The 27,375-nt window shown below is 48.5% G+C and overlaps 1 protein-coding gene across 8 annotated transcripts in view; it reads left to right on the top strand.

The window, feature by feature from the left end:
• Nucleotides 1-27,375, top strand: part of CCDC57 (coiled-coil domain containing 57) — a 115,327-nt gene that overhangs the window by 42,962 nt on the left and 44,990 nt on the right. For 6 of the 8 annotated variants that reach the window (XR_011492404.1, XM_070479746.1, XM_070479743.1 and 3 more), the window contains exons 12-15: nt 546-695; nt 7,601-7,704; nt 10,784-10,984; nt 16,297-16,483. Coding sequence is in view for 7 of the 8 variants with exons in the window: in XM_070479746.1 (XP_070335847.1) it covers nt 546-695; nt 7,601-7,704; nt 10,784-10,984; nt 16,297-16,483 (642 nt within the window). In the remaining variant the exon portion in view is untranslated. Of the gene's footprint in view, nt 1-545; nt 696-7,600; nt 7,705-10,783; nt 10,985-16,296; nt 16,484-19,981; nt 23,496-27,375 lie in introns of those variants that run through there. The other 2 variants (XM_070479748.1, XM_070479745.1) reach the window with 2 other exon arrangements.

Raw genomic sequence — 27,375 nt, 5'->3', positions numbered from 1 at the left:
CCCTTTATAGATTAAGTCAAAGTATGACAGCTGCTTTCCCTCCAAGAGAAAGGATCTTAAGTCATATTTTTTATGTACAATAAAAACTTTGTATTGGTTCGTGGAGGGGAAAAGGGAAGAATACACACGTGACACATTTAAAAACCAGAGACAGGCTTGGACCAGGGGCTGGTTGGCACTGCGCTCTCCTGGAGTAGGAAGCAGGCCTGAGGGACCAGGCCTTTCCTCCGGGGAGCTTCTTGAGCCCCAGAGGTGGCTCCGCCTCCTACTGTTCAGGGCAGGAACTCAAAGGATGGTGAGTGAAGGGGCAGCACCTCTGATGGCTGCGCTCGGGATGGGATTGTCAAGTCTGCATCAAGGATCACAGGACTGAGGACTCCTGATCATGGGGCCCACTCGGAGAGCGTGGCAAGCTGATCTCTGGAGGGGAGGATGATACACAGACAGCATGGGACAGTCATGAGAGTTGGACAGGGGAGGGCGCGGGTGCTAGATAAAGAGAGTGTATACGCCTGCGCCTATGTGTTTACTGTGTTTTTTGGAAGGTTACGTTCTGGCCCTTGAAGCAGAAATGCAAAATCTAAAACATAAATTTAAAACACTGGAGGAACAACTAGATGTGTTAGATCCTTCGAAGACGTCCTTGTCCTGTGCTTGTGCTCAACCCAGTGTCCTGGTCTCCACGGATACCACCGGTGAGAGTCCTTGTCTAGTGTTGTGTGCTCTGTCTAGTGACTTCCCAGTAACGCAGCCCAAGGAGATGTTACAAGGGTGCCACCCTAGGAGCCCCACTTCCTCCTGCTGAGCCAGCCACTCTCCTGATTCCTCACCCTATGGCTGAATTTTCATATAAGTGGAATTACAAGTGTGTATTCTCATCTGGAGTTATTTCTCCACTGATCTCTAGTAACATATTGGGCACCTACTGACCTGGGGAGTTCCTCTTTCAGTGTCCTATCATTTTGCCTTTTCATACTGTTCATGGGGTTCTCAAAACGAGAATACTGAAGTGGTTCGCCATTCCCTTCGCCAGTGGACACACTCTGTCAGACCTCTCCACCATGACCCGTCCATCTTGGGTGGCCCCACACGGCATGGCTTAGTTTCATTGAGTTAGACAAGGCTGTGGTCCATGTGATCAGATTGGCTAGTTTTCTGTGATTATGGTTTCCGTATGTCTGCCCTCTGATGCCCTCTTGCAACACCTACCATCTTATTTGGGTTTCTCTTACCTTGGACGTGGGGTATCTCTTCACGGCCACCCCTCCTGACCTTGAACGTGGAGTAGCTCCTCTCGGCCCTCCTGCTCCCATGCAGCCACCGCTCCTTGGACATGGGGTTGCTCCTCTCGGCCGCCACCCCTGACCTCGGGCATGGGGTAGCTCCTCTAGGTCACTGCCCCTGACCTCGACGTGGGGTAGCTCCTCTTGGCCACTCCTGCGCCGTGGCAGCCTGGCGCTCTCAGTCGCCACCCCTGACCTTGGGAGAGGGGTAGCTCCTCTCGGCCGCGCTTCTACAGAGTCTGTTGCAGCCGCCGCACTTCTGCGAGCCACAGCGAAAACAATACCAGTGTGGATGTGACTGGTGATAGAAGCAAGGTCTGATGCTGTAAAGAGCAATATTGCATAGGAACCTGGAATGTTAGGTCCATGAATCAAGGCAAATTGGAAGTGGTCAAATATGAGATGTCAAGAGTGAATGTCAACATTCTAGGAATCAGCGAACTAAAATAGACTGGAATGGGAGAATTTAACTCAGATGACCATTATATCTACTACTGTGGGCAGGAATCCCTTAGAAGAAATGGAGTAGTCGTCATGGTCAACAAAAGAGTCTGAAATGGAGTACTTGGATGCAATCTCAAAAATGACAGAATGATCTCTGTTCGTTTCCAAGGCGAACCATTCAATATCACAGTAATCCAAGCTTATGCGCCAGCCAGTAACCCTGAAGAAGCTGAAGTTGAATGGTTCTATGAAGACCTACAAGACCTTTTAGAACTAACATCCAAAAAAGATGTCCTTTTCATTATAGGGGACTGGAATGCACAAGTAGGAAGTCAAGAATCACCTGGAGTAACAGGCAAATTTGGCCTTGGAGTACAGAATGAAGCAGGGCAAAGGCTAATAGAGTTTTGCTAAGAGAACGCACTGGGCATAGCAAACACCCTCTTCCAACAACACAAGAGAAGACTCTACACATGAACATCACTAGATGGTCAACACCGAAATCAGATTGATTATATTCTTTGCAGCCAAAGATGGAGAAGCTCTGTACAGTCAGCAAAAACAAGACTGGGAGCTGACTGTGGCTCAGATCATGAACTCCTTATTGCCAAATTCAGACTTAAATTGAAGAAAGTGGGGAAAACCACTAGCCCATTCAGGTATGACCTAAATCAAATCCCTTATGATTGTACAGTGGAAGTGAGAAATAGATTTAAGGGGCTAGATCTGATAGACAGAATGCCTGATGAACTATGGACAGAGGTTCATGACGTTGTATAGGAGACAGGATCAAGACCATCCCCAAGAAAAAGAAATGCAAAAAAGCAAAATGGCTGTCTGAGGAGGCCTTACAAATAGCTGTGAAAAGAAGAGAAGCGAAAAGCAAAGGAGAAAAGGAAAGATATACCCATTTGAATGCAGAGTTCCAAAGAATAGCCAGGAGAGATAAGAAAGCCTTCCTCAGTGATCAATGCAAAGAAATAGAGGAAAACAACAGAATGGGAAAGACTAGAGATCTCTTCAAGAAAATTAGAGATACCAAGGGAACATTTCATGCAACAAAGATGGGTTTGATAAAGGACAGAAATACTATGGACCTAACAGAAGCAGGAGATATTAAGAAGAGGTGGCAAGAATACACAGAACTGTACAAAAAAGATCTTCACGACCCAGATAATCACAATGGTGTGATCACTCACCTAGAGCCAGACATCCTGGAATGTGAAGTCAAGTGGGCCTTAGAAAGCATCATGACAAACAAAGCTAGTGGATGTGATGGAATTCCAGTTGAGCTATTTCAAATCCTGAAAGATGATGCTGTGAAAGTGCTGCACTCAATATGCCAGCAAATTTGGAAAACTCAGCAGTAGTCACAGGACTGGAAAAGGTCAGTTTTCATTCCAATCCTGAAGAAAGGCAATGCCAAAGAATGCTCAAACTACCACACAATTGCACTCATCTCACACGCTAGTAAAGTAATGCTCAAAATTCTCCAAGCCAGGCTTCAGCAATATGTGAACCGTGAACTTCCAGATGTTCAAGCTGGTTTTAGAAAAGGCAGAGGAACCAGAGATCAAATTGCCAACATCTGCTGGATCATTGAAAAAGCAAAAGAGTTGCAGAAAAACATCTATTTCTGCTTTATTGACTATGCCAAAGCCTTTGACTGTATGGATCACAATAAACTATGGCAAATTCTTCAAGAGATGGGAATACCAGACCACCTGACCTGCCTCTTGAGAAACCTTTATGCAGGTCAGGAAGCAACAGTTAGAACTGTACATGGAACAACAGACTGGTTCCAAATAGGAAAAGGAGTACATCAAGGCTGTATATTGTCACCCTGCTTATTTAACTTATATGCAGAGTACATCATGAGAAATGTTGGGCTGGAAGAAGCACAATCTGGAATCAAGATTGCTGGGAGAAATATCAATAACCTCAGATATGCAGATAATATCACCCTTATGGCAGAAAGTGAAGAGGAACTAAAAAGCCTCTTGGTGAAAGTGAAAGAGGAGAGTGAAAAAGTTGGCTTAAAGCTCAACATTCAGAAAACTAACATCATGGCATCCGGTCCCATCACTTCATGGGGAAATAGATGGGGAAACAGTGGAAACAGTGTCAGACTATTTTTTTGGGCTCCAAAATCACTGCAGATGGTGATTGCAGCCATGAAATTAAAAGATGCTTACTCTTTGGAAGGAAAGTTATGACCAACCTAGACAGCATATTAAAAAGCAGAGACATTACTTTGTCAACAAAGGTCCGTCTAGTCAAGGCTATGGTTTTTCCAGTGGTCATATATGGATGTGAGAGTTGGTCTGTGAAGAAAGCTGAGTGCCAAAGAGTTGATGCTTTTGAACTATGGTGTCGGAGAAGACTCTTGAGAGTCCCTTGGACTGCAAGGAGATCCAACCAGTCCATCCTAAAGGAGATCAGTCCTGGGTGTTCATTGGAAGGACTGATGCTGAAGCTGAAACTCCAATACTTTGGCCACCTCATGCGAAGAGTTGACTCCTTGGAAAAGACCCTGATGCTGGGAGGGATTGGGGGCAGGAGGAGAAGGGGACGACAGAGGATGAGATGGCTGGATGGCATCACCCACTTGATGGGCATGAGTTTGAGTCAACTCCGGGAGTTTGTGATGGACAGGGAGGCCTGGCGTGCTGCGATTCATGGGATCTCAGAGTCGGACACGACTGAGTGACTGAACTGAACTGAACTGGTTCTCGTCTGACTTCTTTTGAGCAGCAGTATGTTTTGGTTGATGGTCAGACCAAACTGTTCACATCATTTCCTCCCCCAATTAGCAGCTGAGAGAGCCGTTGCTCTCCTGCCACCACAGCACAGTGAGCCCTCTCATGTGCAGTATGTCCTTGTATCTTACTTATTTTATACATAATGGTTTGTACTTCTCAATCCTCTACCGTTATCTCACCCCTCCCTGCTTCCCTTTCCCCACATTAAGCGTTAGTTTGTTCTCTGTCTGTGAGTCTGTTTCTTTTTTGTTATATTCACTAGTTATATTTTTTAGATTCCACCCATAGACATTATACTGTGTTTGTCTTTCTCTAACTTTTTTTACTGAGCATAATGCCCTTCTGGTCCATCCATGTTGTTGCAAATGGCCAAATTTCATTCTGTGATCAAGGAGTAAGCATATGCAATGGGGAAAAGAAAGTCTCTTCAATAAGTGGTCCTGGGAAGACTGGACAGCTAGCTACATGTAAAATACCAAAATTAGAACATTCTCTAACACCACATATAAAAATAAGCTCAAAATGGATTAAAGACCTAAATGTGAGGCCAGAAATCATAAAACTCCTAGAAGAAAACTTATAGGCAGAACCCTCTGCATAAACCTTAGCAGTATTTTTTTGGATCCATCTCCTAAGGCAACAAAAATTCATAGTGTAAGACAGATTTATTCATCAGTCTGTTCCTCTATGGTTGGTCCAGTCTTAGAGGCTTGTTCTGGTCTCCACTTCCATTTCTCTTAACTTCCTTTTCCAACGAGAAGCCTGACTCCTTGTCCTCGTACGTTACTTCTTCCATCCAGTTCTTGGGTGTGAGTACCCTCCCTTGCACAGACAGAGGCCTTTTCCCACATAGAGGCCCCACCCTTTGACCCAGGCCCATCCTGGCTCTGACAGCCGAGCCAGGCTGCCCTTCATCCTGACTCCCTCGCCAGCTGGGTTGCAGCTCTCAGGCAGGTTAGCCCCGGAGGGTAACTTCCAGCCGCCCATCTGATGATTTATGGGCTTGATTGCTGAGGAAGGAAAGGAAAAGGCAGGCAGGACACTGCCTACATAGTCATCTTGTCGCAGGTAATGGAAGTCTTACTTTTGGCTTTTCCAATGCTGATACCTTTTACTTTTATTTCCTCATGTTATTTCCCCCTGATTGAACTCTTTAGTATGATGTTGATCATAGCTGACTTTCCTCCTGATCCCAAAGAAGAATTTTCAACACTTTAAAGTTGAATCATTACTTTTTTGTGTCAGATTAAGGAAATTTCTTCCTATTCCTATTGTAATACAAATCTGTGTTTTTTGTCATGATTCTGCCTCCACTGGGTTACTTGATGTTCTATTTTAATCTGGTTTTTCAGTCTCTTTAGGTACTTTTTCTAGTGTTTTCCCCAGGAATTACAGTATACTTACTTATCATGGTCAACGAGTGTCAGCACTTTGCAATTTCAAGTGGAATATGGGGATCTTACCACCTGTCAGGCCTCATCACCCCATTTCTTGTTGCAAATACCACCCCTCTGTACATCGAGAACCACATCAGACAGGATTCTCATTTTTGCTTTCAACTCTCAAACATAATTTTAAAAACTCAGGAGGAGAGGCATGGTCCATTCTTTCCTTGAATCCTTATCCTTTCTGTGACTCTTTCTTGATTCTAGGTTCCTTCTGTCTGAAGCACTTGTTTCGGCAGATTGTTTTTAGCAAGGCTGCTGGTGACAAACTCACAAGGTTTTCCTACCTCCGAGATGTCTTTGTTTCACCTTCATCCCTGAAGAGTATACTCACTGATATAAAATTATGAGTTTACGGTTCTTTGCTTTCAGCACTTAAACCATTTTCTTCTGGGGAGAAATCAGATGATTGTTTCTGATGAGAAGTCTATTGCCTTTGAATCATTTCTCTCTGCCTGCTTTCAAAGTTTGTCTTTAGTTTCAGAAATCTGATTATGATGGTCTGGGCATAGATTTCCTTGGCTTATCCTTTTGGCATTGAAACTGAACCAAATTTGAGGAGTTTTCAACCATTACTTCTTCAAGTATTTTTTTTTAGCTCCACGCTGTCCTTCCTTTTTGGACTCCAATGACAAGAGTATTAGAACTTTTGTTTTTCTCCCCCAGGTCACTGAGGCTCTGTCTGTTTCCAGTCTGTTTTCTGTATTATTCAGACTGGAAAATTTCTGTTTTTTCTTCAAGTTCACTAATTCTTTCTTCTGTTGAGCCCATCTAGTGAGACTCTTATTATGGTTTCGGTTCTAAAATTTCCATTAAAAAAAAAATTTTTTTTCGCACCTTGGCTGAAACTTCCAATATTCCATTTGTTTTGAGAGTGTATCATATTGCCTGTTGGAACTGCTTTAATCTGTCATCTTGTTATTGTCTTTTATCATTCAAGGTACAATTTTCCTTGTTGTTGGTATAACGAGTGATTTTGAATTCTGTCATGGATGTTTTGAGTGTTGTGTCATCCTCTATTACACATTGTTTTGTGTTTCCTTAGCATCTATTACTGGCTTATCCTGTCCTTTCTTCTACCTTATTTGCTTTTTTCCTCATTTTTGAAATGGACATTCAGCTCATTTATCTTTCATCTTTCTTTTCTAAAAAAAATCTTCTATGGCTATAAATACTTTTGAAAGGACAGCTTTAGATGCATTCCTTAAGTTTTGATAAGCTGTGCTTTGATGGTAATTCGGTTCAAAGTAATTTCTAATATCCATTGTGATTTCTTCTTTGATCTGTGGATTGTTGGACATTTTCGTTATTGCTAGCCAAATGACTAGGAGTCAACATAGGTCGGCCTCTAACAGACACTGGCTGGTAAAGTTGTATTTTTCTTCTGCAAAGACTCCTACTTTCTTGGTATAAAAGTTGTTCTTCATGTGCATCTCATCTCAGTCCTTGTGGACACCCAACTGCATCCACTTAGCTTTAGAAAGTCTTCAGCATCCCAGTGGACCAGCAGTGACAAGTGGCCATCCTTGGAGGAGGGCAGAGAAGAACATACCTACGCACCTCTGTCCTGGACGCCACAGATGTCCTCCCCAGGGCAACAGCAGGCAATTGGAAGCTCCCCCAGGACTATAGGAATGTGAGTCTGACAAAATCACTTTTTCTGCAGGAGGAACTGTGCCAGTTGATAGAGCATCCATGGGACTGGCACTCAGGAGGCTTGGAGACAGATCACATCTCCTGAGCTTCCTGGTGGCACGACTGAGACAGAAGGTATGGTCACCCTCTGATGCTCGACTGTGTAGGTCTTCCAACTGAGGGCCCTGCTGGGGTGGCAGTGAGCCCCAGGAATCTGCTGTGGCCTCTCTGTGCCTCCGGTTCCCTGTGAGGACAGGGTTATTGTTGGGAATAGCTGGTTCACCTCTCATATGTCCCTGGAAGGCACATGGTGAGGATCTGGTAGACGATAGAGGGGAGTCCAGGGCAGGAGGGACAGTGCTGGCCGTTGACACGCAGGGCCTTGTTTCTGCCCACCCAGGATGTGCTGAGCAAGTCCAGGGACCCACATTAAACCCAGGTACCGAGCTGTGGCAAGAGCATGTGCTCGTCACCACCGTCTGTGACTCTAGATGCTTCACCCAGTGCAGGCCCTTTCTGTCCTCTTGGCCCTGCCTTCTGGGGAACAGGTTGTAACCAGGCGCTGGGCTGACCAACTCCTTCCTGTGGAGGAGGGACAACTGGACAAACTCCAGTGCAGCTCCACCCTGGCACCTGGGACTGGTGACCCAGCCTGTGCTTTATTGCTATTATCTCGTGATACCTCTTTTGATTAGTGTTTTTTTTTTTTAATTCTGGTAAAATATACATAACAAATTTGGCATTTTTGTGTTTACAATTCAGTAACGTTAAGTATATTCACAGTATTGTGTAACCGTCACCAGGGTCTATTCCCAATAGGACGTTTTTATCGTTTGAACAGAAACTCTGTCCCCATTGAACACTTAACTCCCTGTTTCCTGCCCCCAGCCCCTGGTTCTACTCTTTCATCTTTGTGAAGCCGTCTCCTCCGGGAGCCTCCTATGAGTGAAATCACTCAGTATTTGTTCTGTGACTGGCTGCTTTCACTCAGCACAATGTCCTCAGGGTTCATCCATGTTGTAGCGGGGGTCGGAACTTCCTCTTAAGAACCCCACATTCAGTGTACCCACTCATCTGCTGGACACTTGGGTTGTTTCCGCCGTTTGGCTGCTGCCAATGTGATGGACTCCTATCTGTCCAAGTGCCTGTTTCAGTTCTTCCAGGTAGACGTAAAGGAGTGGAATCCCTGGTCACAGGGTAATTCTACATTCAACTTTCTGGAGAACCACTAAACATTTCCACAGTGGCTGCACACTTTCCACTCCCAGAAGGTGCACACGGGCCCCCATGTCTCATGTCCTCACCTGTAGTAGCTGCTTTCTGTCTTTTTGACTCTAGCCATCCCAGCAGTTTTGAGGTGGACCTCACTGTGGCCCGTTTGCATTTTCTTGATAAAAGAAATGGGGTGGCAAAGAGTCGGACATGACGAACAACTGAACTGAACTGATAAAAAATGACGTTGAGCATGTGTTCGTGTGCTTATCAGCCATTTGTGTGTCTTTTTTGAAGAAATGTCCATGAGTATCCTCAGCCCACTTTTAATTGGGCTGTTGGTCATCTCGTTGAATTGTCAGAGTTCTTGGTATTTTCTGGGTTCAAGTCTCTGGTCAGATACGTGATTTGCAGACTTTGCCTCCCATTCCCTGACTTACCTTTTCATGGTCTCGATGATGTCCCTGGGAGCACAGCTCTTACTGCTGGTGTTGGTGGTGTCACACGTCCGTGTTGCCTTGTGATGTTTCTTTCCCCTGGGGCCATTTTCCCATGTCCTTTCAAGTCTGTAAGTGTGTAGGTTACACCATCCTGCAGACTGCATCTTCTGTGGAACAGAACTCCTGACTAGTGACGGACATTGCTCGGAGCTTTCTGTCTCCTGTGGGGGGCAGGCAGTGCCTGGAAATCAGATGCCTTATCTTGACTGAAGAGCAGTTGTGCTGTTGCAGTGGAGATGAACTTGACCGCTTTTCTCTTTCTGGGATTGCAGACTTGTGTCACATACGAGGGGAGGGGGCCTTCAGATCTGTGCCCTTTCCCAGTTCTGCCCCACTGTGAGGATTTCACACGCCCCACAAGCTACAAACAGGATATAAATATATAAATAAGAACTTTTAATTTTGTTTTGGTAATCACAGACGATTTGATTATCCTGAGAGTAAAAGTCTACCCTAAAGTGTTTTCTATTTGTTTTTTACTTAACAGTATTTGTTTATCAGATGATCACCTTTTTTAGTGTATGTGACAAAGAATAAAATATTCATTACAAACTCATTATAGAAGTCCCTGGAACAGGAAAGTGTTAGTCACTCAGTAATGTCTGACTCTTTGCAATCCCATGAACTGTGACCTGCCAGGCTCCTCTTTCCATGGAATTCTCCAGACAAGAATACTGGAGTGGGTTACTGTTCCCTTTTCCAGGGGAATCTTCCTGACTCAGGGATTAAACCCAGGTCTCCTGCATTAAGGCAGACTCTTTACCACCTGAGCCGCCAGGTGGAAGCCTGGTGGAAGCCTCTGGAATAGGAAGATGGTATCTTATCTTCCTGAGAATAAAATGGGAAAGTTGAGGGTGTAGAGAAGTGTGTCTTTCTTTTTGCCTGTCTTTCCCTCTTTATGCCGGGAGAGTGGACATCCAGAGAGGCAGCTGAAGGACAGGGTGGCCCCAGAGCTCTGGCCTGGACTCTGCTCACATACCTCCTGGCCACCCCGCAGCTGACCCAGGCTGCTCGTGTGGCTGGGACTTCCATTCCTGCCCCTTCCTCCTCTTCTGTCGTTTGATGTGCTTGGGCCTTCCCACCCCTGCCCATGGTTACTTGCCCTTTGTCTCCACCTGGGACTCAGGCCCAGGGAGAGGGTTTTAAGACCTGTCGTCCAGACATTTCCATGCACAGACTCTCCCCAGCCACCTTTGGGTTCAGTGTAGGCTTTGCTGCAGGTGCCCACATCTTCACTCTGGGGGTGACGAGTGAAGCCACTGGGGAGCCTGATTAGGTGGGACCAGAAGTGCAGTGGCTTGGTTGCAGGGGTGCAGTCTAATGGAGGTTGGAATTAAGCCAGAGAGGGGAGGCTGACCGGCCTGTGTCCTTCTGATCTTTCTGGACTTTCTGCCACCTAGTGCTGCCCTTCTTCTGCTTCCCTGTCCTCCCTGCTGATCTGTTCCAGCCCCCCTCCCAGAGCCTGCCTCCTTCCTAACATTGCCTCTAAAATGGCCTCTTAGGTGCTGCAGGAACCCCTGGACGTGGACACCATCCAGCGAGAGCTTCCCCACGAGCTGGACCAGGTGCACCTGGAGGCTCTGCAGCTGCAGAAGCAGGTGGCCGAGCTGGAGAAGCATCTCGGGTCAGCTTGGAAGGAAAGTGGGGGCGCTGCCGGCAGGCAGCAGCCAAAGGCCTCAGATACTGCAGCTGTTGGAGGAGAGGTGGGTGCCCTGTGGTGCTTGGTATCCTGTGTAGGACTGGTCTGGGGTGTGGTCTTGGCCAGTGGGGAGCCCGCCCCACCCTCCCTCTTCTTCCCTGGCTGGGCTGGCCTTGTCTGGGCTGTTCCCTGCAGATGCCATAAAGGGCTGCCACCCCGCCCTTGTCCTGCAGGTCGCTGAGACCCCTCATGTAAAACTATGTAGGGAGCCTACACACGTGAAGGGGGCCATTCCATGTCCTCTAGAACAGGAGGCCTTGACCATGTGCTTCAAGGGCCTGGGAAGCCCTGAAATGGATATAACAAGGTGACTTTTCCTTCCAGAGGACCCCCAGGGGTGGACCCTGTGGATCTCATAAGCTTCTCAGAGTGTTTGAGATACTGCCTGGAGCATTGGCCACCAGGCCACCTAGTGTCCTGGTTCTGGTCAGGCCCTTGGCACCCAGTCCCCTTCCAGTTCCATGGTTGGGTTTAGGCCAAGGTCCCAAGCCAGGGCATGAGTTCTACCACAGCACATTTTCCCTACATGCCTACCAGACAGGCTACTTTCCCACTTCCTGAATGCCATTATAGAAATGCTGCAAAGAATGGCTTTTGTCACAGGGCATCATGTGACACACCTCCTGAGATCTGTCAGTTACCTGCAATCACAGATGGTGACCTGCAGTTACCTGTGATTGTCTGTGATTGCTGCAGTGACCTGCAGTTACCTGTTTCCTGCAGTGACCTGCAGTTACCTGTGTTACCTATGTCTGCAGATGGGATAGTCATAAGCAGAAGGTTTTAGGGACAATAAAATGATGTCTGGAAGGTGCTGAGAGTCCCCGGGCAGAAACAGCATTGACTGTATTCCCCACCCACCCCACACCCTGCAGAGTGGCTCTTATCCCACCAACCAAGCTATGAGAGTGACTTAGGGACACAGGAGGGACCCGCCTCCAGGACCTACTATCAGGGGCTGTGAAGGGCTTCGAAGGGAGAATATGCAGCCCAGGACGCTGTCTGACCCAGTGAACACGAGGGAGGCTGCTGTGCCTTGGCAGGGACAAACATGTGAATTGTGTCTTTAGGGACTGGTGAGGGGGAGGCTGAGGGAGTCTGAGCTGTGGGGCACAGGAAGTGGAAAGTGAACCCTCTGTGCCATCGGTAGGTGGGTGCCGTCCCCGGGAACCTCAGACATCTCCACAGTCCTATATCTCAGGAGTCAAGTCCAGAGGCTCTGGGCCCAACTGGGCAGCAGTTGCCAGCTGTGTCTGCTCTCCTGCCATGGCCACAACTGTTCCAGGTGTTGCCAGGGGCTTGCTGCAGCCCCAGTGGCCCTCATAGCTCCCTTGTTAGCAGCCCTCACATAACTCACTGACCCCACCTGTTTTGAGCGAAAGAGAAAGAAACCCTGCAAATGAGTGGAAATTAAAGTTGAAGTACTTATCCCTCGGCAGACAGCCTGGGATCTGAAGCAACTTGAGGCCCACAGCTGTTCTCCCAGGGTGGGTGTTTGGAGCTCTCTGGGTCTTGTAGTTTCTGCACAGCTGTCGGGGTCCCACCTCCTTCCAGGTCTAGGTGTCCCTTGACCTTGGTGAGGTCACTCCTAGGGTGAGAAATTGGAGGCACAGGAAACCCTTGGCCCAGACCAGGCCCACCCAATCCAGGCTCCACTCGTAATTGCCCAGCTGTGTGTTGGGTGCCCAGAGAAGAGGTTGTGGGCACCAGGCTTCCGAAACTGGGGGAAACGGTGGTGGGGAGGGCTGAGGTACCTCTGGGGCACAGATTGGGCTTGGAGTCACCAGGTTAATCTCGTGGGTTACTTTGAAGAGAGGGTTGTTCACACATCCTGGCTCCATCCACTGGGAGCCAAGGAACAGTGGCTCCCCAGGGTCGGTGAGCACACAACCAGTGCCTAGATCACATTCCTGAACTACTTGCTCTGTAGAGAAGAACCAGGGTAAGAGGCCGGTTCCACCACTGCAGAGACATAACAAAGGGGTAGGAGCCAGCATAAAGGGCTCCCACTGACCAGATCCAGACTAGTCAATCATGAAGTCACAGTTATAATTTGCCTACTAAAACAGGGAGTTTCATTCATGCTGATGCAAATAAGCTGACAAGGAAAGGAAGGAGAGAGGGAAACTCTTACATAGAACATCAGCCTGCAGTGACCTGCAGTAGGATGTTAAGGGAATGACACCATGGGAAGGTCATCAGTGGGCGCTGAAATTCTGGACAAGCTGTTTATGAGAAATCTCCCAAGTTCTTATTGTGAAGGGAAGACAGTAACTTTCCAGTGCAGCAGCCCATGGACACCACTTCCAAGGGATCAACTTCCGTTACCGACACTGGGACAGATAGACATCGTGGGCCAATGGACGGGAGAGGGACAGCCTCACTCCTGACTCCAAGTATGAGGTCTTGGACAGATCCTGACTGAGGGACACTAAACATACAGCCTGTCCTGTTGAGAGCATTCTGCTGAGGACTGAGGAGACCCGGGGCATGGAAGACGTGTGGGATCATGGACCCAAGGCAGGAGAAACAGGCCATAAAGGACGCCTGGAGAGCTGATGGAGGTGCCTGTGGACTGTGCGTTAGGTCATAATGCCATGGCCCTGTGAAACTTCTGCCATGTTCCTGTAGAGGAGGACCAAGCCTAGAGAAAGGATGGCCTAGCCAGTCTCACACCCCCTCAACCTTTGCACCCCTAGAGGCTGTGCAGCTTTCGAGACAGGTTGGAGCAGCCATCTGGGCAGGTTTCTTAACTGATTACTAAGAGAATGCCCCTATTTTTAGAAAGTACAAAATGAAGTATCAGGGCATAAAGGGGTGCAATGTCTCCAACTCACCCTCAGATGTTTCAGAGAGAGGTGTGTGTGGAGAGGGGAGGAAGCACCAGCAGTGAGACGGGCATGAGGCCTCAGGCCACCCCTGCAGCTTCTCCCTGGGGATGAGATTCTGCCCCATCAAGACCAGACCCCCAACCCAGAAGGGACCTGCAGACCGCGGAGCTCCCCCAGGCTGCATGGTCACACTTCCCTGTTTCTCTGCTCACCCAGGCCCCTCTGTCCCGTGGCCCCCTCTGCCCAGACCGGAGGCAAGACGCCTACTGGACGTCTCCCGGCTTCGACCACTAGGGGGCAGTGCTGGCCGCTGGCGCTGCTCTCCCACTGGCTCTGACTGGAAGTTTGGGAGCCTGCCCCCAGGGAGCCCACACTGCTTCTCCCCGGGCCTCAGCCTCCCCACAGGGCTTCTGGGGGGAGCCCAGACACTCTCTTCCTGGGGAACAGAGTCATTAGGATGCCTCAAGCTTCCCCTCTGCTGCGTGGATTCTGGCCAAGATGCTGGGACTGGCACCCGAGCAAGGTGGGGGCAGGTGGACGTGGCCGCCACAGGGTGGGACCTTGGCCCCTGAATGTAGCAGTGCTGAGGCTCTTAGGTGTTTCAGGTCATTATTAGCACTGTGTCACCGTGGGGAGAGGCTGTAGAGTCATCAAAATAAGCTTCATCTTACCAGGAACTGAGCTTAAGAGCAGGGCGCTCTGCTGCAGTCCCCCGCTCATCGCGTACGATCACTGTGTGAAAGAACATTGACCATTCAAGATCAGGACTCCCCAGCCCCGAGCCCTGCCACGTCCTGGGCAGCGTTGGTTCCTTGGCTCAGGCCAAGGGCCGTCTTTGCTGGGCAGGTGACGGGGGTGGATGGGTGGGCAGGGTGCTGCTTTTGAAGAGATTTTTAAATTTCTAAGTGTTCTGAGGTTTGGAAAGCTTCTGTTTTCGGGATTTTACTTCAGATAACACAAAATAATCCTACAGCATATCCCTGTAGAGGGGAACCAAGCCTGGAGAATTGGCCAGGCTGGTCCCCCAACCCCAGGGCTGCACCCCTGGAGGCTGTGCGACTTCCCAAAGGGGTCGTCATGTCAGCCATCTGGGGCCTGTGCAGCCCTGTGTGTGAGTTCACACTCCAGGTTTCCCACCAGTCCTGGTCCTGTGCCCTTGAGAGACCCTGCGCCAATGCCTTTCTCTGATGTTCCCTTGGCCATCTCACCTCCATATGCCCCCTTCACGCCACATGCCAGGCATGTCCTGGAGGCACTGCTGTGCAGTCACCATGGCCCCAAGGCCATAGGAGGGCACAGGTGCATGCCAGCCCTGGAAAGGCACACCAGGAAACTGGGCCAGGACAGGGTGTGCTGGTCTGTTCCAGGGACACAGAGCAGGTTCCTCGTTCTGGCGCCAGTTCTCCTGGCTAGGTCAGCAGTGCAGCTTTTCATAGGTGTTAGCAATAGCCATGCCTAAGTAGGCCACCTGCTTCCCTCGGGGCCTTAGACACCACTGGCTCTTCCTGGGCCCCTGCCCAGCACAAAGGTAGCCACACACATTCTCCTTTTTCCCTTTCTCTTTTCCCCCTCTAGGTGGGACAGCATGTGCATATAAGAGCCACACGGTTGGACCGTGGGATAGCGGGAAATGGGACAGCTGGGCCAGTGGTAGAATGGAGGGCCGCATGGTGCCGCCCGGGCAAGGGGGCTCAGACCTTGAGTGTTGCCCCGGGGCTACCTCCCAGCCCACAAGATGAGACCCCAAGCAGCCACTGCTCCTTCCTTTGGCTTCCTTTGCTTTCTCTCTGCACTCTTGTCAGGGTCAGGACAGTGGGAAAGCTGGGCCAGCCTGTGATGGTTGAGGGAAGTCTGAAGGACAGGTGAAGAAAGTGTCTGAGTTAGGAGTCTGGACAGATGAAGTCAGAGAGGAGGCAGGGGAAGCAACGTGCTGAGTGAGTGAGGGCAGAGGAGGCACTGGAGAGGGGCCCAGCTGCGCAGATGTCCAGGGCTGGAGAAAGAGTAACTGAGGCTGGGTTCCCGTCACAGGCCTCGCTTCGGTTCTCCACCGGCCCCCTTCCACACCAGACAGACAGCAGGCACCCAGCCTATGACAAAGGGGCCAGCAGAGGAGGTGGTGATCACATGTGTAGCCCTCATGGGTCCCGGGCCTGGGCTGCTTCCTCATTGTCTTCCCTGGAAAGACACAAAGGTGGTGGCGGTGAGGGGGTGCGGGAGCCACAGAGTAAGCAAGGGCAGGCAAGCCTTGGCCTGGGAGCTTTGAGGACCATCATCACATACTTCCCGCCGCCTCCCCCCACCCCCAATGAGAGCGAAGGCTGCTGTGGATGCGTCATGTTGGAGGGACGTCACCCAGTGGTGTGGGTTCTGGGACAGTTGGTCAGGCAGTGGCTCCCGCTGTCCGCACCCTCACTCCCACTTCCTCCTTCCCCCCCACCAACCCCAGGCTCATCTGATGGTCTCTGCCGTGTGGGTTTGTTCACAGGTTCCTGCAGACGGGGGACCTGCGGGGACAGAGGACCATGGGACACAGCCCCTGCAGGTCCTGTCTGTGCCCCGACTCCAGAGGAATCTAAAGGAGGCTGCCAGGAAGATCCTGCGGCTGCGCCTGGAGAAGGAGCAGCTCCTGGAGCTGGGGAACCGGCTGCGAGCGGAGCTGGGTCACCTCACCGGTGGGTTGTTCCCCCCTACTCCGCCCCTGCTCTGGGGATGGAGGTGCAGGGTGCAGGGGAGGGCTGCACGGAGAGGGGAGGCCCAGCCCAGGCTGGGGGTGGGGACAGAGGGAGAACAGACAGGACTCAGCTTGATCTCTGTGGTGGGAGTCCCGTGAACCCACCCCTCTGGCAGCATTTTGTGAGAAAAATGCCACAGGTTAGCGAAGCAGCTGGTGTTTCTATGCGGCTTTGTGGTGGCAGCAAAGGCTGCCGTGTTCCCAGGCCAGCTCCCAGGCTTGGCCTCCTCAGGATAAAGGCAGCAGTGTGTGCAGCGAGGCCAAGGCCTGGACCGTGGGCTGCAGACGCCCAGGCTGCCCGTCGTGGGGGTCTTGGGTGCTGGTTCCTGAGAAAGGGACCCATGGGCCGGGCCTGAGGTCCCACAGTTAACCCACTAGAGCTGCTAGATGTTGGGCCTCTCCCAGAATCTCGGTGCACCAGCCTCCCTGCTTTTAAGCCCCTTGGTTTTCCTGCAGCTAAGGCGCCGGCCCCTTTCTTGCAGCCTCCCCCTCACCTTCTGTGGCTCCTGCCTCTGTCCTTTTCCAGCCACAGCTTTGAGTAACTATGATGATCTCCAAATCTGGGGTCTTTGGGATTTCACCCTGTTGTTGATGTGAAACTAAACCACCCCTCTCTCCACTACAGCTCACCTACTTTAGGAGCAAAGTCCCTGACTTGCATTTCCTATTGGAGGCAGACTGCCCCAGCATGCCTGTAAAGAGCTCAGAGCAACAGGGTATCCACAAAATGTTTCTCTCGACTAACGAGAGCCCTGGCTTCCCTCCCGGGTCCTTCTAACCCCCAACCACTGCAGTGTCCAGAAAGCACTTCCCACTGAAGGGGAGGAGACGGGACAGAACATCCACACTGGTCTCTCCCCAGCACATACCTGCGTGAATGAGAATAGTTGTTTTGAATATATTACTATTTAGCCTTAATATGTTGACTCCTGAAATTACCAAGTGATGGGAAGTGGGACTCAGGAGCACAAAGGAGACAGTGGAACTGAGGGGACAGGGTGTGGAAGACCAAGGCGGAGCAGATAAGTCACTTGTGTTTTCAGCAAGCATCTTGCTGAGTGGCTGCTATGTGCCAGGCGCCTGGGATACAGAGGTAAACCAAACCGTCCATGTAAAATGATCCCCAGTTATACTTGGAGACTGCTGTACACATCCACCTTTTGTGGGTAGGGGACCTGGGCGAGACTTAAACTCAGAGGCTTTGTCCTTCTAAGAACCCACCCCTGATAGAAGGGTGAGCAGCGCTCAGTGTATTTCTAGATGTCATCAGTGTGCAAGCAGCAACAGTGGGCATCTTTCACGGGAGTTGGCTTTTTCCCTTGGAACCCGTTTGACAAAGCCCTCCTTCCATTCAGTCCTCCTTCTATTCCACAAGTTGAAGGGGAAGGTTTGGCTTTGCTTGTTCCTTAGGGGCACTTCTGGACCATCTTCTGCCAAGTTCACTAAAAACCCTGTTTTTACTTTTAAAGGCCATGCCGTGTACTCGTGCTCCCCGCCCTACACGCCTGTCATTTCATGGCCTTCAGCACTTATGGCTCCATTTCTTAATTCCACTCTGTTCCCTCCCACCTCTGAACCTTGCTTCTCCTTGACCTTGGCCTCTGTGCCAAGCCCTGCCACTGCTCAGGTGCCCTCCCAGCCCCCGAGGCACAGCCATGCCTCCCTCCCCCTCTGACCTTTTATTCCAGGGAACCTGTCTTTCCCCTCATGGTGAGTTCCTTGTCTAATCAGCTGGTCTCACAGCCAAATATGTGTCATTCACCTGTCTCTCTATCCAGCATCCACTCACTTGACACATTCACACATCTCTCAACCCATCTACCCCGCATCCATCCATCTGCCCACCTGTCCAACGAAGGAGCAGATCCTCCATTGCCGGACCTGCCCTCCTGTGCCTCCCAGTGTCAGAGAAAGCTACACATCCCTGGCAGCCAGGTTTGCAGCCTTCTCTGAAAGTTAGAGAGACCTCGGCAGTAGAGCCTTCCATGCCTGGTGTTTTCATTAGTGGTAGACTTTTAGTAATCTCTTCTGGTTTTCTTCTCTGGTGATCTGTCTGTATGGATTTTCTGCCTCTTCTTGGATCAATTCTGGACATGTGCATTTTGCTGGAAATCTCTCCAAAGTCCCTAGTCTTTCTAGTACTGCCATAGAGCAGCACATAGTGGCCTGTAACTATTTTCATCTGCATCTCTGGTTATTGCTCCTTCATTTCCTAAGACTTCTGTATGTGTAGGGATGTGGGATTCTGCTCCAACCGCCCTTTTCCCCATTCGCTGTGCACACTGGCTCAGTTCACCTTTGTATGAGGAAGGCTTCCCTAAATAATGGTAAAAAAAAGTCTAAAACCACCTAGAAGTGGGAAAGGCAAAAATAACAGAGTTGACGTCATCACATCCTAAAACATCTGTAAGGAAAAGACATCGTACACAAAGATAAGAGACAAATAACAGATGGGAAAAATATTTGCAACATACCTGACAGATAGAATCAGTACCCAGCTTGGGCATCCACTGATGGCAAGCAAAGTGCTGGATGGAGCGTCTAGGAGAAAATCCCCAGAAGTGACAGGATGTGGATGCCACATGCCTCTGCAGGAGTCTGAAGAGGGCAAGTAAGTCAGCGTCGAGTTTACGCCCAGACTAAAAAGTCTCATGGCAAGAGCTGTCATTGGTGAAGCCTTTCAGAGGGCAGTTTGCCTGCATCTCACAACTTTTAAAATTATCATACCCTTTGAATATGCAAATCTTCCCCTAGAGATCTTTTTAAAATATTTTCTCACAAATCTGAAAAAGATGCATATGCAAGGATGTTTGGCAGTGTTTTTTGTTACGTAAGAAAGCAATTGGGAAGGTCTAGGGGTCCATCTTTGGGACATTGGAATCGGACCATGGATGCTGCTTTAACCCTCGAGGGCATGTGGGGTGGACTTCCCTGCTGGTCCCGTCCCCCTGCCAATATAGGGGAAATGGATTCAATCCCTGGCCCAAGAAGACTTCACATGCCACGAGGCATCTAAGCCCCTGCCACACAAATCTTGAACCCGCACTCTGGAGCCCATGAACCACAACTTCTGAGCCCACACACCGTAACTGCTGAAGCCCATGCATCCTAGAGCCTGTGCTCCACAACAAGAGAAACCACTGCAGTAAGCCTGCACGTTGCAACAAGAGAAAGTCCACTCACAGCAACAAAGACCCAGCACAGCCAAAAATAAGTAAGAAAATTTTTAAAAAGAGAGCATGTGGGCTGCTTGCATGCCCACGGGTCTCCCACATCCCCATTGGGCACCATCTCTGCATGGTGCTTCTCAAATGAGAGAGACAGCCTGTTTTCCCCCTTCAACTCCAGTCCACTGTGGATAATTATTTTGTCAAGTACAATAAAATGTGGCCCTTCCAAATTACTTCAAAACTCCTCACTTTGTGTTGTTTCCTCACAGACTTGGACACTCTAAGGACCAGGCTCAGCCTGCTGCCCACATGGTGTGTGTGCCAGCCCAGACATGTCAGACTGTGAGAAGAGTGGCCTGCAGAACAGTGTGCTCTGAGGCCCAGGTGAACATACATAGCGTGTGTGCCCGCATGCACACAGAGTGCAGGCTGGAAGGAAGCACCTCCGTCCTAACACTTTGAGGAGGATAGTAGATGAGAGGAGGTGGAGTGAGGGGTTTGCTCTGTGAACCTGTGCATCATGGTGGTTTGTAAGAATGCCCAGTACAGGGCTTCCCTGGTGGTCCAGTGGTTAAGAATCCGCCTTGCAATGCAGAGGACATAGGTTTGATCCCAGTCTGGGAGGATCCCACATGCCCGGGGGCAACTAAGCCCTTGCACAGCTTCTGAGCCTGTGCTTTGGAGCCACAGCTACTGAGCCCATGTGCATTAACTACTGAGCCCACGTGCTCTAGAAGCCGTGTTCCACAAGAGAAGCCACCACAATGAGAAGACTGAGCGTAGCAACTAGAGAGTAGCCCCCAAACTCTCCGCAACTAGAAAAAGCCCACATGAAGCAATGAAGACCCAGAGCAGCCAAATTAATTAATTTAAAAAAGAAAAAAAACTATTCTAAGAATGCCCAGCACACTCCATTAGTTCCCTTTTGGCCACCCTCCCCAATACCATGTGGCAGTAGGTTTCTGCTCTCCCACATAGGGAGACAGCAAAGATTGTGACCAAGACTGGTCTGTCTGCATATTTTTTTTACAAAGCTGATTTATCCCGGTCATCAATCACGTGACTGTTATCACTAAGTGGTACAGAGTGACCAGCTGTGACAGAAGTATGTTATGTACCATCCAGCCAAGGCAGAGCCACGCCCACTTGGGCTCCCTCTGGTTCCAGCACCACTGGGCAGGGTCAGCCCCAGGGCTTGTCCTCACCTGTCCGCCTCTGGGAAAGAACTTCATCTCCCAGGGAGCTAGCGGAGCCGCCCCTTCACTTACCCTGGTTTCATCCTGCATCCACCACGTCCTGGGGTCAGGCTCCTGTCCCAGCCACATCCCCCCTTCTCCAGTTCAAGGCCTTCAGATCTGCATTTTCAGACAGGCAGGCTCATGTGGTTCGGACCTGCACTTTCAGACAGGCAGACTCATATGATTGGGTATGTAGCCCTGACTCAGAATTTCACTCTCCTACCTAATCTCTTAGTGGCTAAGTGGCAATGCTGGGGCGTCACCTGTCCTCAGGTGCCCCAGCCCCATTTGCACTCCCATCAGCCCAGCTGCAAGTGCTCACCCCTCACCTCTGAGACAGAGGCCATCACACCATCTGCTGGGGGTAAGGCCAAGACCACGACAGATGCCAGTATAGCCTGAGCCGGCCTGCACAATGGAAGATCAGAAAAGGACAGGCCATGAGGCCAGACCGAGTGTACTTCAACTCGGCCCACCTCTCCCCTACTTTGTTCTTCCTCTTGCTGCCAGTTCTCCTTTTCCCCAAAATTGGAACAGCCTGTGATGTTTTCTTAATCCAGTACACAGCTGGGATTCTTTAGAGTGTTGGTTATCAGGATCTAAACATCTGACAATTTTGGAAGACTTTATTTTGGAGGGCAAGTAGTTTTAGATTCACAGCGCAACTGAGCAGAAGACAACAGACTTCCCATACACTCCCTGCCCTGCACACGCACAGCTCCCCTGTTACCCACATTTACTTGGTGCGGTTTAGTTGCTAAATCGTGTCCGACTCTTTGCAACCCCATAGACTGTAGCCCGCCAGACTCCTCTCTCCTTGTGATTTCCCAGGCAAGACTACTGCAGTGGATTGCCATTTCCTCCTCCAGGGGATCTTCCTGACCCAGACATGGAACCCAAGTCTGCTGCATTGCAGGCGATCTCCTGCACTGCAAGCATATTCTTTCCTGCTGAGCCCACATCCACTCTAGATGATACATTCGTTGCAATCAGTGAAACTGCTTTGACACAGCATCACCCAGAGTCCTGCAGTTTTACATCAGGGTTCACCTTCATGGTTTACGTTCTGTGGATTTAAACCTTGTGTACTCCACCTGGTCACCCTCCCTCCCTCCTGACCGCTGAGAACCACTCATCTTTTCCCTGTCTCTGTGTGTAGCCTTTTCCAGTATGTCATAGAGTGGGGATCACACAATATGTATTCTGATATCTAACATTTCTTAAAGGCTCTTCTTTTTTTTTTTTCCCCTGATTTTGAAAAGGCTATTTGCTCACTATAAAAATTTAAATGAATGCTGATAGTTAATTTATACTGGAAAGCACAAATTGCCAACTAGAACTTATCTGCATTTTGCTGCCTGTCTGTTGGATTGTTTGTTCGCACTGTCACATGCACCCTCATGTTGAAACTGAGTGATTCCTGCCTAGCTCTGCACACCCTCCCTCAGGGCCATCACCGAGCTGGCCCCAGAGGAGACTCCAGGCACTGGACTGTTTCTATCACATGTCTGTTCAGTGGGCTCCAGCAGACAGGCTCCAACCAGCCTCTCAGGAGAATGTGAACCAGTTCCTCACCTCCCCCCACCCCCACCCCGCCCCCAGGGAAAGTGCATTTGGGTGTTTTTTTACAGTAGTAAAGTGTCTATTTGACCACAGCTTCACAGAAGCTAAAAATTCATTAGAAATTGGTTTTTGCCAGTTTAGTTAGGTAAAATTAGTTCATTGTTTTAATTTGTATTTCTTTACATTTCTGTGTGTGGGTGTGGGTGTTGGCCATTTGTATCTCATTATGTAATTTTTCTGCTGAATTTCTTTTGTGCTCTCCCCCAACTTTCTTGCTGCTGAATCTTTGATTCATCTAGAAATGATTTGGTAAAAAAAGAAACAGGTTAGGGATCTAGCTTTATTTTATTTTTTCCTAGGTGGTTAGCTGGTTGACCCAATACTGTTTATTGGGCACACATGCATAAATAGGAAAATACCTCTTTACATTTAGTTTATTAATTATGATTACACATGTGCATCTCCAGTCCTGTAAACGATATTAATTGAGAAGCAGTGATTTTCAGTCACATTTTATGAATTCCTAGTGTGTTTGCCCCTCGCTATCAGCGCCCTGCCACACTCTGCGTCTCCGAACCCCTGGAAGTCCTGGGTCATGCACAGCTTCACTCGTGTGTTCTGAGGGCCTTGGAGGGAAAGGATCTGATATTCAGGGATCTGTTCTTTCCTTCAAGAAGGGCCTGTGGGCGGTAAACTTTGTCTTCATAAAATGATTTTACTTTGACCACTTCCTAGAACAATGGCATAGCTGGAAGGGGACTTCTGATTGGCATTTTCTTACAACTTTTTTGTCAGACAGTACCCTGCTAATTTGTGAGAAGCCAGCGTCAGTATGAGCCTCTTCCTCGCAGGTGGCCTCCCTTTCCTCTATGGCTGCTTTAAGATTTTTCTTCCAACCCATTTGTGCTCCTGTTCTATCATCCTGCGTCTACGTGAGGGTTATTCTGCTTTAATTTAGCCTGCTCTGGAATCAGTATTTTTTTTATTTATTTTTTTTTACATCTTAAGATTTGTGGTTGTTGAGTTTATTGGGTTTTTTTCCATTCTTTAAATTTCTCAACTATTTGTCTTTTTTTTTTTTTAAATGGTTGTGCTGGGTCTTCGTTGTTGTGCAGGCTTTTCTCTAATTAAAGTACATGGGCTTCTCATTGCGGCGGCTTCTCTTGTTGCAACACACGGGCTCTCGGGCTTCATTCAGTAGTTGCAGCAGGTGGGCTCAGCAGTTGCGGCTCCCAGGATCTAGAGCACAGGCCCAATAGTTGTAGCACTTAGGCTTAGTTGGGCTTCCCAGGTGGTGCAGCGGTAAAGAATCTACCAGTGCAGGAGATGCAGAAGACACGAGAGACACAGGTTCGATCCCTGGGTTGGGAAGATCCCCTGGAGTAGGAAATGGCAACCCACTCCAGTATTCTTGCCATGGAAAATTCCAAAGACAGAGGAGCCTGGCGGCCGACAGTTCATGGGGTCACAAAGAGTCAGGCACAGCTGAGCGACTGAGGGCACACACACGGACTTAGTTGTTCGCAGCATGTGGCTTCTTCCCGAATCAGGAAAGAGCACGTGTCTCCTGCATTGGCAAGCAGATTCTTTACTACTGAGTCACCAGGGAAGCCCAGTCATTGTTTTTTTAAATACCGCGTCTTCCCATTTCTTTGTAATCCCTCCTAGAGCATGTTAAATGTGTTTATTAACCTATGTGTTTTAGAATTTCTTTGCTACCTTCCAGGGGGTTTCCTCAAAGATGACTGCTTGGAGTCAATGGGTGGTTTTCTATGTCTTTATCAGAACTTTCCATTTTATTTTTATTCGTTTCTTTCCTTGGGTTTATTTTATTGTTCTTTCCCTGATTTCTTAAGCATTTATTTTATCCTTTCTTGTTTAGTAATTGCATAGTTTTAAGATGTGAATTTCCTTTCTGAGTATCGATATTGCCATGTCCCAGGGTTTTGCTTTTTTTTAATTTGGCTGCACTGGGGCTTAGTTGTGGCACAAGGGATCTTTAGTTGCTGCATGAGGGATCTAACCTGGGCCCCCTTCATTGGGAACGCAGAGTCTTAACCACTGAATCACCAGGGAAGTCCCACCCCAGAGGTTTTGAGGGATAATATTATCAGGATGTTTAGTTGCTAGATATTCTACCACTACAGACTCAGGTTTTCTATTTCACTCAAGTTGATTATGAGTATTCACCTAAAAAACAAAAGGCCAGTTATTTTTCCAGAAGAATGAGTTTATTTGGAAACAACAAAGAACTGCAGTTTGGGACATGCAATTATGGTGAACCACATGCAAATCCAGTAAAAAACCAGAGAGAACTTGAGTCTTCTCTCAAGTAAAATAGGAGTAATACAAGACCTACTGTAGGGGATAATGAGGCCTTGAGCCCCAATAGCCTTTTTCTGTTACAGACTTTATACATTGAAGTGCTTACTTGGGGAGGGCATTTGAGGGAATCTGTTTGAATCTTGATGGGAGGATTTTGCCAATATCAATTGGACAGTTTGCTCATAAGGAAGGTGGTAGCTGATTCAATAGTGACAAATGATCAGTGTTTCCAGAAGCAGCTCCAGTACTATCAGAGACAGAGCAAATAAAAGAAGTCAAAGGATGGTTTAATTCACCTGATTGGTTAATTTTATGGCAACTGTCAAATTTTAGAACTGTTTCACCCTTTTTGGGAGAAAGAAATTCCAGCATGATACTTTTCCAAGAATCCCTGGCCTTATAAATTAATAGGGGCTGAGGAGCTAAGGAGAAAAGGGTGTGTACCTCTTAAAGGGTCTAAGCAAAAGGGAAGAGGTTCAGAAACAGGACCCTGTTGAGGTTCACTAGAGACCCCCACTATTTGGACCATTTTAGTATTTTTCTTTATAGTGGTGGGGCTGAACACCGAGAGTGTGATCTGGGGTCTGTAAAGACAGAGATTTGCTCGCAGTCTGGAGAGTGGTTTCTCCAAGTTGATTCAAGGAGAGGATTGAGAGAGCCTCAGTCATTCCTCAGAGCCCCTCACAGGGAGTTAAGAGCATGTTTGAGAGGCAGGTTAGAGGGCTAAAGATGCCCAAAATACTTACACTTTTAGCAGTCTTTTTCCAGTGTCCTGGCTCTTTACAGTAATAGCAGAGACTAGAAGGGTTTTGTTAAGACGCCTTCATTTTCAGGAATTAAAGATTAAGAATTTAGTGGTCTTGACTCACCTAGGATTCGAGTCGGCTGATTTGCCAATTTAACTAAATCTAGAGTGGACATACGGAGAAGGCAATGGCACCCCACTCCAGTACTCTTGTCTGGAAAATCCCATGGACAGAGGAGCCTGGTAGGCTGCAGTCCATGAGGTCGCTAAGAGTCGAACACATCTGAGTGACTGCACTTTCACTTTTCACTTTGATGCGCTGGAGAAGGAAATGGCAACCCACTCCAGTGTTCTTGCCTGGAGAATCCCAGGGACGGGGGAGCCTGGTGGGCTGCCGTCTGTGGGGTCGCACAGAGTCAGACACGACTGAAGTGACTTAGCAGCAGCAGCAGAGTGGACATAATCTCTCATTCCACCCTTGTCCTTCTAACTAAGAGAGAATGATCCTGGTTCAGCCCATTAGTAAGTGAGGCGACAAGGGCTATCCAAGTGATTTCAACATCTGAAGGAAGACCAGCATTTTTTTAAAGACAATTTGAAGTCAATTAAATAGTCACGAACAGGTTCATCAGAATTTTGTGTGCAAACCTGAATTTAGTTCCCATCAACAGGCTTGGGAAAGGCAATTGTAACTGCTGGTGGGGGTTTTCAGCAAACGTTCTGACCTCTTAACAGAAGCTGTGGTGGTTTAGTCATGAATCACACATGTCTGATTCGTGTGACCCCATGGACTGTAGCCCTCCAGGCTCCTCTGTCCGTGGGATTTCCCAGGCAAGAATACTGGAGTGGGGTGCCATTTCCTTCTCAGGGGATCTTCCCCCGAACCAGGGATCAAACCTGGGTCTCCTGCACTGCAGGCAGATTCTTTTACTAGAAGCTAGGAGTTTGTTTTTCTAAAGGCCTGGGGGGGGTGATTCCTTCAGCCTAATTTCATTCAGTGTTTGGCTTGCCTCTCAAAAAGATTGTGAACTAACTGGTATAAATCTGAGAAACCGGACTGGTAGGTTTGAGTAACTATGCTAAATTCTTCAGCAAATCTACCAAGGTCCTCAGTTACTTTTGGAAACTTTTAACCGTGTGTGGCAATTCAGCCTTTGTCAAGGAAACATAAGTAATGGGTCTTAATTACTTACATAAGTAATGGGTCTATTTGGACCCTCAGAAGATTGCTCTATATTTTTTAATTTAATTAATTTATTTATTTCTGCCAGATCTAAGTTGCAATACTCAAAAGTCTTTGATTTTCACTGTAGTATGTGAGACTTCAGTTGTGTTATTCAGACTCTTAGTTGCTACATGCAAATTCTTAGTTGCAGAGTGTGGAATCTAGTTCCCTGACCAGGCATGGTGCCTGGGCCCCCTGCATTGTGAGTGTGAGGTCTTACCACTGGACCACCTGGGAAGTCCCAGTTTTCCCTTTAAAGGGCAGTTTCTGATAGAGGGTGGCAGAGACTGAGACACAGAAGTGGGGGGATGAATGAGCTGATACCAGGGACAAAGAAGTGGGGGGGATGAGCCTGAGGCTTCAGAGCCATTTTGTCTTTGTTTGCCTCCGACGGTATAATTATTGTATTTGTAGAAAGACAATTTAAAATTCCTGATAATGTTTGGAAGCCTCAAAATAGCAATCAACAGAGGCACCCAATTTAATTTTGATGATTTCAGAGTCATGGCTGTCTAATTTTTTTTTTTAAGAAAGGTAAGCTTGGGGAGTCTGAAAGTTCTCCGTAAT

This window comes from Odocoileus virginianus, chromosome 17 (assembly GCF_023699985.2).
Source record: "Odocoileus virginianus isolate 20LAN1187 ecotype Illinois chromosome 17, Ovbor_1.2, whole genome shotgun sequence".
Taxonomy (NCBI): Eukaryota; Metazoa; Chordata; class Mammalia; order Artiodactyla; family Cervidae; genus Odocoileus; species Odocoileus virginianus.
Note: the sequence above shows the minus strand (reverse complement) of the source record. Positions and strands in the feature narration are given on the sequence as shown.